This window comes from Sugiyamaella lignohabitans, chromosome B (genome assembly GCF_001640025.1).
Source record: "Sugiyamaella lignohabitans strain CBS 10342 chromosome B, complete sequence".
Lineage (NCBI taxonomy): Eukaryota > Fungi > Ascomycota > Dipodascomycetes > Dipodascales > Trichomonascaceae > Sugiyamaella > Sugiyamaella lignohabitans.
In genome coordinates this window covers 2,827,967-2,840,350 of record NC_031674.1, presented here as the reverse complement: position 1 = coordinate 2,840,350, position 12,384 = coordinate 2,827,967, and the positions used below count along the sequence as shown (strand labels likewise).

The following is a 12,384-nucleotide window of genomic DNA, read 5'->3' as shown; positions in this document are numbered from 1 at the left end:
ACAATTAAAACTTCCTCCTCTACTGTCCAATAAGCAGAACGGTAAATTGAGTGATACTGAAAAGAGGAGAAGCAGAAGATTGTCCATTGGTCAAATTCAAGAGTTTCCACCTGCCCAATCAGTTCTGAACCCGTTGAATGAAAATGCATATCGAGGCATTCCCGATGACATCGCAGAGTTAGGAACTGCTACAAGATCCAGTGTATATGAAAAGCACAATGCGAATAATGGAACTAGCGAGCAGCTTGTAACGGGTTTCTACGGACGAGCTGCGTCCCCTGCATTATCAATTAGTAGTGGGTTCGCAACGATAGAGAGTGACAGCGATGACTACCAGAACAACCTACTAGATCATGACGAAGATAGTGATGGTAAGAGCACGAATACGAAGAAGTCTCAGAAAAAATCTAGAAAGAAGAAGAAACATTTGCCATTTGGGCGCGCAAAGGATGGTCATGACTATTACGACGAAGATGATAGTGATTATGAGGAAAGAGAACCAGTCAATCCAGATCATCTTGCTTTCACATCTTTTAACCCAGCGACAGTGGCAGACAGAGCCGATGCCATTATATCCAGCAGATCAGGAATGGTCCCATTAGAGGGCTTGAGAGCAACTTCACTCATCGAGGAATTAGAACTGCGTAAACAAGGAAGGAAAACACAACATAAGCTTGTTATACAGGAGGCTGTTGCAAGCCAGGAGCTAGCCAAGAGAACATCGAAATTACACCCTCTAGATCGACAGCCTGCACGATCATTACTAGAGCTGCAACATATGGCCAACACTGACTACGAGGAGCACAAATACCTTCATAACTTGAGTAGGTTGTCAGAACATATGACAAACAATGCCAAGGCTACCGATGTCAATATCCTAAGTCACAGAAGACGGAATAGCCAGAACGATCTCGCTAGCACTATGGCGGGTGTCGGAGCGAATGGAACGAGTTTTGTTAGTCATTTTGCAAGAACAACAAAGATTGCTGCAACTGAAGCTGAGCGTGATGCTAACGAAACTCTGAGTCAGCGTCGTGAACGATTGAAGCTTCAAAAGCAACTTCTGGTTGAACCTGAAAACGAGACTTTGGGCCAACGGCGTGCGAGACTACGACAACAAAGAGAGCTTGCAGGACCAATACCCGATACCAGGTCGAATATAGCCATTTAATTCAGGTTTATAAAAAATTACAGCATTAATACATGATTTGCATACTTACAAGCTCTAATCAGAATCAAGGTCACGATTGAATTCTAAGAATATTCAAACGAAGGATTCGGAAAGATCTCATCTCGACATTTTCGTATAAATGCTATAATGGAATTCTAAAGTATTAATATTATTTCAAGTATAAAATGCTATTCGTATAAAGACAAAGGAGAAGCTCAAAATATATACGTGCAATAAAACTATTAATTATCGACTTCGCGTATTGTATTTATCAATTGAAAACAATTGCTTGGCCGCCAGTCGTATGTGTGTAGTGCGTTCCGTTTAATGCTGTACGAGGCTGTCTATTTCTGCAGACACAGGAATTTGATTACTACTAAGTTATCTGACAAACTAACTAAAAGACGACCCTGTGCTCTACATCAAGTCTAGATAGTAGGTCCAGTAGGTACCAGCCTCCGGCGCCAATAAAGGTTAGAAAGGCTATTCCAACTCAGACTTATTTAGTCATCTCGCTAGACTCAAAACAACCCAAAACGACCCAACAGACGGCGGTTTCTAATCACTGGTGCCGATTGGACACCCACCTTATCTTGACCCTGCCGATACTACCCTCGACCCCGCCATGTACTCGGACTGGCCCACCTATACTTTATAGTACGAGTTTCTCAATTATACCAAGCACTAAACTCAGCAGGGATTTAGGATATAGAAATTGTAGCTAATGGGAAACTGTCGTCCAGCCTCGTAAACAAATTAGTCCCACCCTCTGGTCTAATGACCGAGGCCGGTAATATAGACAGTTCAGTACATTATCGTGGTCATGCTTCACGTCAATTTAGAGTGGGAGTTTGAGGCCGCAACACGGAAAGCTGTTGGCCATCTTAGTATGTAGTCAGAAGCATCGTTCCTGTACCGAACGGGCTGATCTTACTGCATATTAACCAAACTATACATTGTAACCGGTGGACCGGTGCTTTTTGACATAGTCACAATGCAGTCAGCAAAAAGAAAATTAACATAGTTTTAAGTCATCTCTGCCGCAGAAAAAGTAAATCCTCATCGGTCAAAAGTCAAAAATACGGGCTGCGTCCGTGGCGGACCACATGTACAAAGGACAGTATTAGATGAGCTCGCTCGATAGACGAGTAATTTTCTGACTGCGTAATTAGATAAGCGCTACTAACTCTTACAAATATAAAGGTATGCCAAGTCGCCACAATACTGATATCAAGGCGTTATGTTATATATTTCTTGATCCAGCCAGATAAAACTTGATTTTTCTCACCCGTTGTGCTAGAGAATTTCTGTTTCAAATATCATTTATTCTGAAGTTTTTAAAAAGTTGATAGGGTGGTTGACTGTTAGAAATGAACAACATTAGGATAGTCCATGCTGGTGAAACGGATCAACAGGTTAGTCCTGCCAGGTTTGTGGAAAAATATTACTTTGCTAGAGGAGTCAAGGCCTCTCAATCTCAGATGCCTGTACAGATCCAACGAGTTCACAAAAATCGACATGCTGATCCGATTTTTGATATCAAAAGAGACAGTCGAAAAAGTGCCTGGGCACACCATTTAACAAAGCTGGAAAATCAAACGAATAATAAAATCTATAGTGTGTACCACTACGATTGCGAAAATGAGAGCATTCTAGAATTCAGCAGCAAAGGGATTTTATTCAACCCCAAATCCACGCCAAAAGTTATTCAGAGCAAACCGGGGTCCCAGGATGTTCGACCAAAGCCTGGGACGCGGAGACAGTCAGCTCCACCTCCCACCATGACAAGTTCTAACTTCTATGGCTTGTCTGGAATCAGCAAGCTGGGTAGAGCACAACTTGGATTTCTAAATCGAAGCGATGAAATGAGTAACAACTCGTCGTCGTCATTTGAATCTGTAATAGATTCATCCGAATCTTTGGACTCTGTGGAAATGTGTTTGAATAAGACGCCCGGAGGAGGTAGTTCATTTTTCAATCAACCGGTATTGTGGAAGTTAGTCTATGAATCTCCTAATCAGTATACACTGATGGATCAGTCTACTATGCTCCCTATTGGAAAGTGGGTAAAGAAGAGAATCACCAACAGCAGTGAGACTACATGGGTGTTTGTGAATAAGGGGCGGACTATTGCCAGAGTTCGAGAAGAGACAATAGAGTTGTACACTCCGGACTCATTATCTTCATTTTTTGTTGATAATATGACGGTGGATTTAAGGGAAAGACATTACAATCGCAGTATAAAGGAATGCGAGAGAGAAAGAGAAATCTTGCTTGAAAGACAGAATAGTTCGCCTTCAAGTTCTGAGAAAAAGGTATCGGACCCTATGACAAGAGGGCCGACCAGATCATTAACTGCACCCTCGTTAAGCTCTGATTGCTTATCGGGCATGAAGATTAACAACAAGACTACTCATAGTAATGGAAAGAGTACTGCCAGTAACAGTCCTTCTTTCTATATGGCGCGGTTCGTGGATGGTATCATCTTTTCGTCATTGAGTTTACGCCTTGCTCTAGCTAACAGGGAGACTAGTAGTGATATCAGGGCTGATTCGAAAGCCTATACATTAACTCCTGTGAGGAAGGTATGCACCACTAGCTCTATTCCGCGTAACATCAACTATCAATTAGTGGTTCGGCCGGTTCGAACCGTGGCGACTATTGCAAAGATGCAGAAGTCAGTGATGACCAGTTTTAAGCAAGCAATTTTTTAATGGTTTACTTTTTAGATATTTATTTGCATGTTATGATATGTTTATGTACATAGACAGTAAAATTTGTTTTTGTTTTCCTCTGCTTGAGGATGTTCTTTGCATCTGGTTCGGAAACTGTGTCCATTTTTTCTGCAGGGGCGGCGACTCGGCGGACCGATGCGCATGGAGGATCCCATCGGAAAGATGGGCACTAGCTTCAAATCCGATGCCCGGCCGGTCACTTGAGAGCTGGAGACTTATCCGTCTTTGGAACATTGCTGTTTTAGCTGCCGTTACGAAAATTAGTGGAGCTGCTACAATCAGAATTACCCCAACTTGAATCATTTTTACCGATGGGGATCTCGGATGAAACAGAAATAAAAGTGTTAACCACTCAGTCTTATCACATGAGAAATTTACTAGTTTCAGCCAAGTAAAAAATCCCTTATACTGCAGCAAATCAACTCAGTAAAAAGTCAAGATACTCTTCTTTTCTTTTGTCTAAACTATTGGATTCCCGTAGTCCCGAGTCATTTTCGTTCTCATCATTTTCATCCCCCAAATCATTGTCACTGAGATTGTATTCAATGTCATCGGATATGTAAGATTCGTCTCCGGACTTGTCAGAATTAACCTGTAATGCATCCACTTCACCAAGAAAACTATCTATATCATCTTCTTTAGTCTCTGTCATAGTAGTGTTCTTTTTCCTTGACCCGAACCTCTTTTTGATATCATTGATAAGTTTTGAGTGATCAATCTGGTTCTGAAGGCGTTCGAACTCTTCGGGATCATCGTGAATTTGAACATGGCTCTTATACCAAGCATTGTCATCACCTGAGACCTTACTATTAGCCTTAAGAGCAGCTTCACGCATTAAATCGTGATATTCTTGATCATATTCGTCGTCTACTTCTTCGCTTGGGAAGAAATCGAGATTACTTTCTTGACTTGCCTGTAAGTTACGGATTTCTTCTATCTTTATCTTCAATGCACTCTGGGCCACAGAATTATCTTCACCTTCTGCTGCAGCAAGGGCAGCCGATTCTGCCAGCAATTCGTTCAATTGATCCTCAGGGGATTTCTTTTGATATCTCCAAACGTTCGATTGCAGTTTAGAACGTCTGGGCTTCCATTTGCCGTTCTCCTCTGTAGTCGAGTCTTCTGATGAATCTGAGTCTGAGTTGTACGAGTTATTAGATAGTCCACCTTTTGAATCAGCAGCCACATCCTCACCGAGACTAGGAAAATGGCTTGTAACCTTGTCTTGTTTACTATTAGGCTCACCAGACTCTACTTCTGCAGATGAAGAATGGCCACCAGTAGTCTCTCCTCCGAACCGAGCACCAATTCCTTGCTTCTTTCCGCCTTCATTATGTTTCTTTTGATGCTTCCTTGTGGCCTTTTTATCCCATTTTGAGTTATGTAGAACCATTTCCTCCAGGCCAATTCTTAGATAGGTGTTGACGTCGAATGTTAGTTACTGCATTATTTTTCCACAGCCTTACTCTGTAGGATAATCAGTGCATAACCTGTGGTGATCCAAATTATCGAATGCCGACAGACAATTCATTTCCCAAATGAAATAAAAAATGAATTCAAATTTGTTTAAATTAAAATTTAAGTGATTCTACATGAATTTCTAGCAATTACCAAACGTAAAGCATCTTTTCCACCAAAGAATTGTCAAGATTTTGAATTTGTCACGCTTTCGTGGAACGCCGGTATTCTGCTGTTTCTCTTCTTTCGAACAGTGTCGATGGGAAAATGGGATAATTTTGCTTTTTCTAGATTGTTTTATGACATGTGAAGGTTTTCCAACATATTCACAGTCACTATAGCAGCTGCTACGAAACGATGTGTTGGTATAATAACTGGATGATACATTGAGGCATTGACAACTTTGGTCCACAATCGACAAGTCATTTGCGGAGCTACTTGGCTGTAAACAATGACCAATTCTACAATTGTTTCTTAAAGAACCCGCACCATCAACTTTCGAACTGTATTTTTGATCTAGCAAGTCGTTTTTGTTCTTACTATGTTTCGGTAACACTTGTTTTGAAGGAAACTCAGCCTTGGCTCCAGTATTATTCTCTTCTTGAATTGCTCTTTCTATAGTTGTCTCATTTTGTTCCTGCTCTTGGTTGGATTCATTTTGGGCTGCTATTTCTTTCCCTTGCTCTTTCAACTCATCTGAATGGGCTGTTTTCAAAATATCCTCATCTATGCTTTTACAGGCGATAGTGTCTCTGGTGGCTATTGTGCTGGCACTAGTTGGATAAACGATGTAGTTCTCTTTCCATAGGGAGCTTGCAGAATATGTAGGTGGTGAACAACTGTAAATAGATTTCTGTGTTTTTTCTGCTAGAAAGGTATACTTCAATGTTGAATTTAAAGTATCATAATCAGGGCTTTCTAGGAGCCCCTTTGGGGATTTTTTCTCCTCGGGCGGAGTGGGATATCGAATACAACCCTCACGGTAAGACACTTCAGACGATTGACTCAATTCTTCAACTGCTTTTGTAACTACAGGATGAAGGAAATAGCCAAAAGACATATCTATTGTCAGATCCAAAATAGTGTTCAACAAATTGCCAACGAATCAAGAACAAAACTCCTTATGCGACTTGTCACATGAACTTGACGCAGGGAAGATGCAGGGACCGCTGGTCATTTTCAAATCTAAAAAAATTCCAGTCAAGCTTCTAATGAAATATTTATGGGTAAGAGCCCTTGCAATGCAAACTCAGTCGTAATGGCCGAAGATTTGTCCACTCATATACCTAGTTTAGAATATATTTAATCGCAAAAGAATCTAAACCAGTTGCCGTTCACTCATAGCTTAGCATGGACTTGCAGCATAGTTTCTCAACCCCAAAAGGGAAAAGTAATGACTTCACGCGCGCGCGTCATTGGAGACGCGTAGAGGAACGGCTAAATATTGTGTAACTTAGATCTCAACCTTGGTCATTTAGTAAGATAACGACAAGTTATCTAATCAAGTTCCATGTATATATCACCACCAGAATTCGCTGGCGCCTTTGATCAAATTCGCAAAACCTCGTTATCCCATACAACATGTCGAGTGGTCATTTTTGTATCTTGCTTAGATGTCGATGCTCTTTGTAGCGCCAGAATTATATCTAATGTTCTGAAGACCGAGATGATACCACATAAAATAGTACCCGTTGTCGGCTATAGTGAATTGAAGAAGATGTTCAAAGATCTGGATGACTCGATTATAAATGCCATTTGTATAGGTTGTGGAGCCACGGTAGACCTAGAAGAATATTTCGAGTTGACCGATGAAGAAGGAAATCATACTAGCAATGTTCAGAAGATATATGTCATTGATAGTCACAGACCATGGAATCTAGAGAACTTGTTTGCGTCTGAAAACATTGTTTGTTTTGATGATGGTAAAGTCGCTGAGGAATTGATAGAACACAAAGTTGCTTATGACTTCCTTAGTCAAGACGATGAAGACAATGGCAATGATTACGATGAATATGACGACGGGAATGAAGATGATAATGATGGCACCATTGAAGAACAACCCTCGGGCCTAGAAGCGGCAGAAGTGGGACAAGATAAGTACGAGTTAGGTGGGGATACAGATAATGATGATTCGGACAATGATGAGACCCAGCAGGATAGTGATAGTGATACGCCTGTTAATCATTCCCTCAATGGAGAAGATGAGAATGACAACGTAACAGAAACATCTATTAAGGCGGCTAAAGCAAAGATTCGCGAGGCGAGGAGAAAGTATACCAGGCTTCTAGAAGAGTATTATACCCAGGGGTCATTTGTAAATTCATCTTCTACTGTTCAAGTATATACATTGCTTTCTTTAACGGGACGAACATCTGCTATGAACCTGTGGCTAGCAGTGGTAGGAATAACATCATTGGATGCTCAACACCCGCACCTTTACAATTCGCTGTATCCATTGCTGAGGGACGAGGTAGTAAGGTTATGTCCACCTGCGCCCAACGATGAGTTTGTTTCCGCTGCTGATAATATGTCACTATACATTGAAACTGATTATGCATTATTTTTACTACGGCATTGGTCACTGTACGAAAGTATGACACATTCCTCATACCTGTCTGCCAAGCTTCATTTGTGGACAGATGACGGTCGTAAGAAGCTACACAAATTATTGGCCAAGATGGGTATTTCGTTACAGGAATCGAAAGAACTTTGGACACATATGCATATTCCCTTGAAACGATCTCTCAAAGAGAAGCTTACATCCGTTGCTGGTATTTATGGTATCGAAGAGGTCATCCGCCAGGGGGTGGTAAGACGATATGGATATAAGGGGTCTGTCTCAGCAGGCGATTGTGTGGAATCATTAATAGCATTATTAGAAGCAGGATCGGGAGACCTGCTAATACATCGGAACAGCCAGTTCCTACACCCAAAAGCTTTAGAGGACGATGATAAAGATGATGACGTACTAGAGAGAGAGATGGAGACTGCAAGAGCCGACAAGGAGCGATTCTGGGTGTCCAATTTTTGGGCAGGTTGGGACGCCTTAGGAGACCTTGATATTTTGACATTGGGTATAAATAAAGCCAAAGTTCTTCAACAGGCAATTGTGCTGGCGAGTACAATGTTATTTGAGAAAAGACAAATTAAGGATTTAAGATCATTCCGTTTGGCGGTTATAAGGGAAGGTCCAGACTTGGAATTGTTTGCCAATCCATTAGCATTGGCCAGACTTGGTGCCTGGATTGCCGAAGGTTGTGCTGAAGTGCACCCACAACCACTTCCACTTGTGGTTGCATCATATAACCCGGTCCGGTCCATTTATCTAGTTCTTGGAATGGGACCCAGAAAATCGAGAGATGCAGATCAGTCGGCGTTTTCCGCAGAGTCTACATCTTCAACTATTTATAACAGGTTCGGTGCAGCATTCCAAAACATAGCAAACCGTATCAATGCGCGGATACGGATTGATGCTTTTGAGTCTTCCATCATTGAAGTTTCTAAGGATGATCTTTCTCGTTTCCTCGAAGAACTGACACTGAGCGGATTAAAATAATATATATAAGGAGATGTCACCTGGACCCTTTAATTGTTTATTCAGGCTGATAGTAACTCAAAGCCTCAAGTGAAATACGTAGCCTATATTTTCATTTGTTATTTAATATTTTAATGTGCACTGTATTATATCGAAGTGATGATTTGAATGTTGTTAGAGACTGCTTGCAAGTAGTGTACAATGCATGACCCCGTGCTTATCCCCGTTGAATTGATCACCTAAATACATTGCATGTGATCATTGCTTGATACGTAGGTTCCGAAGCGTTTAACACCGACCACAGGGACCGTCATAAGGAATCATGTTCATAAACTATTCAAAACATTCATTAGAAGAAGTAAGCTTATAATGAGAGAGAGATAAATGGCATATGATGTAGAAAAAACCAATTCTCCAATTTTTGTCCGGGTAACTATTCATATTGCCATTTCACCCTACATGTTAGAAAAGTCAACCCTTGCCCAAAACTATGCGAGATCGGCTTTGTCAAACTGGGGGAGCTGTTGTGGTTGCCATTGCTACAGCCGTTTAGGATATTAGGTTTTTCCACACCATCTCATCTTTGGTCGCTCGACGAACAGTTGATATTGGTGAACCAGTGCTTATCACTTTTATATCTCTGTATTTGCTGACAAGCTTCTCGCTTTTCTTTGTCAACTTTTGCTCATTTCATCATTTTTACACATAAATATCGATGGGGAACTCGCCGTCGAAAGATGGTTCCATTAATACGGCAACACTCACAGGCTCAGCTACCGGTGTGACCACGACGATACAAAGCAGCGGCGATGATGACGAGCCTGGTGGTAGTAGTGGGAGTAGGAAAAGTAGTAGTAGTAATTTTATTGGTGGACCTATTAAGCATAATGGTTTAAATGAGACAGTTAAATCTAAAAGGCCCAATCAGTCACAATATCACCCATCTCAACGGGAACAGCAAACTTCGCATCAGTCCAATCGACATGCTAGTTCCACAGGCAATAAGTTCCAGTTGAACAAGCATAACACTAACAGTGATCCTGTTCGTAAGATGTCAGTGTCATCCGAGAATAGCTCACCAGGTATGTCGAAATTGACAATAGCTAAACCAGCGTCGCCTCGGATGTCAGCATTAGCAGTTTCCGCCAGCTCTTTAGCAGTTTCAACTTCGTCAGCTATTGCCATGGGAAGGAATGCCTCACCATTAACTGGCAATGGTGATAATAGTGATGGCGATAATTTTCGAGGCAAGTCTCATAGGAGACTGCAGTCGCTATCACTTCCTCCTAGTGCTATGCTCTCAAAAGTGGACAGTGAATCAGTGTCGAATTTAACACCAGCCAACCCTACACTGTTGACAGACTCTGATAGTACAGTTAAAGCTCAAAATAGTAGTCGGGGTAGGACCCAAAGTCTTTCTTCTTTTAAGGACAGATTTTCTGCAAACGATCTATTAAATGTGGCAAGTTTCGCTGGTAACGAAACGTTGCCATCGCCTAGTGATACCAACACTGAGATTGTCGACTCTAAGGCCGACGATGATGTAGGTAACATATCTGGACGTAACACGCCTCAAAACTCATTAAGCACAGTTCTAGGAGATTCGAATTCAGACCCCAATCCGTCGCCAACTCTGTCGTCATCAATCTCTTCATCAGTTTCGACAAGCTCATACCAATCGTCATCTTCTGCCAGTACTGCTAGCACCTCACCACCAAGCCCGGCCATGATGGAAGGACGCGGTAAAGGCAACAGCAAGAAGTTGTACTCAAAATCATCAACCAAGGATCAACACAATCCGATAAATGGCTACATCAAGAGACTCTTGGCAGCTGGTGGTAACTACCGAAAGGGATCCCGGTCCTTTGTATTAACACAGGAGGAGGTCAAACAGGTGTGTGCATTAGCTAGTGAGATATTCCTGTCTCAACCGATTTTGTTAGAATTAGGTACACCGGTCAAAGTCGTGGGAGATATTCATGGCCAGTATTCTGATTTATTACGTATTTTCAGGTTGTGTGGTATGCCCCCAAAATCAAACTACCTATTTTTGGGTGATTATGTAGACAGAGGAAAGCAGTCGTTAGAAACAATTTTGTTGCTACTCTGTCTGAAGATCAAGCATCCAGAGAATGTCTTCCTTCTGAGAGGTAATCACGAGTCTGCCAGTGTGACTAAGGTTTATGGTTTTTACGATGAGTGCAAGAGAAGAATGTCCATTAAAGCCTGGAAAATGATTGTCGACGTATTCAATACTCTTCCAATAGCCGCAACAATTGGCAGTAAAATATTTTGTATTCATGGCGGTCTGTCACCGCATCTCCACTCTATGAACGATCTTCTCAATATATCTAGGCCCACAGATGTTCCAGACGAAGGGTTGCTAAGTGATTTATTGTGGTCAGACCCTGATCCAGACATATATCAATGGAGCGACAATGATCGGGGTGTTTCATATTGTTTCAGTAAAAGTGTCCTAGAGAAATTTTGCAGAAAATTTGGGTTTGATTTAGTGGCTAGGGGTCATATGGTAGTCGAAGACGGTTATGAGTTTTTTGGACACCGTAAGCTGGTGACAGTGTTCTCTGCACCGAATTACTGTGGGGAGTTCGGGAATTGGGGTGCCGTGTTGTCTGTGTCCAAAGATCTCTTATGCTCTTTTGATCTTCTGAAGCCGTTGGATAGCAATGGAAAACCAATAGAGACGGCAAACTCCAAAAATGGTACAAATCATGTAATACCATCAGAGAAGCGACATTCAACCTAGCTGTGAGATAAGAAAGTATTGACAACTCGTGATTCAGAGTTTGCATTTGTTTTTTTTGTTGTTTTAGACTTTCTGAGCACAGTGTGTAATTCCTGGCGCTTTCAGAATGAATTGTTAATTTTATTTGTTTATTTTATTATCTCAATCTTTTTAAATATATAGGGATATAACTAGTAATGTAACCTAGTTGGTGGTAAAGTTGTATGTGGGAAGGGTGCTTTCTCAGCCGTGTCTTTGTATACATCATCTTGAAACCTAGATGTTAGTTATCTATATATAGTTAATTAGCTTTTTAGATGTGTCATTCTGGAGACCGTCGAAGGTTAAGAAAATAATAGTGTCATGGCTGCCCATTCAAGGTCTTCGGTTGTGACTGCCGAAAATCAAGCGTTTGAGAGTGGCGGTGAAGATAATGCCTATCAAGTCACTCGGTCCGTGCTGGCTAGAAAACGGCACGAACAGTATAGAACAAACAGTAGCGAAGACAGCTCCATCTGGGGACTTGGAAATACAACAACTTCAAAACAAAGCTCCGCTGCTGATGCTAAGGAACCTTTATTGAATGATGGGACAGATCAACCACTGCTGAATAAATACATCGAAAGTTGTCTGATATTGATAGCTTTGTTTGGAGCGTTATCTAGGGTACCATTTAAAGATTCCATAATATGGGCTCAGCTCTCAGTAGTCACACTATTACGGTCATTGGTGGCCAGTA

At 41.5% G+C, this 12,384-nt stretch overlaps 3 protein-coding genes across 3 annotated transcripts; 2 read left to right on the top strand and 1 right to left on the bottom strand.

Moving 5' to 3' along the window:
- Nucleotides 1-4,324: 4,324 nt before the first annotated feature.
- AWJ20_2935 (uncharacterized protein) lies at nucleotides 4,325-5,299 on the bottom strand (the record flags this gene model as incomplete). The annotated part of the gene is made up of 1 exon (XM_018879914.1): nucleotides 4,325-5,299. One exon carries the CDS (start codon nucleotides 5,297-5,299, stop codon nucleotides 4,325-4,327), a length of 975 nt encoding a protein of 324 aa, XP_018737785.1.
- A 1,575-nt stretch (nucleotides 5,300-6,874) lies between these two features.
- CDC45 (Cdc45p) lies at nucleotides 6,875-8,920 on the top strand (the record flags this gene model as incomplete). Its single annotated transcript, XM_018879913.1, has 1 exon — nucleotides 6,875-8,920. One exon carries the CDS (start codon nucleotides 6,875-6,877, stop codon nucleotides 8,918-8,920), a length of 2,046 nt encoding a protein of 681 aa, XP_018737784.1.
- Nucleotides 8,921-9,614: 694 nt separating this feature from the next.
- On the top strand, nucleotides 9,615-11,666 carry PPZ1 (Ppz1p; the record flags this gene model as incomplete). The annotated part of the gene is made up of 1 exon (XM_018879912.1): nucleotides 9,615-11,666. The coding sequence occupies one exon, from the start codon at nucleotides 9,615-9,617 to the stop codon at nucleotides 11,664-11,666; it is 2,052 nt and encodes a 683-aa protein (XP_018737783.1).
- Nucleotides 11,667-12,384: the final 718 nt, after the last annotated feature.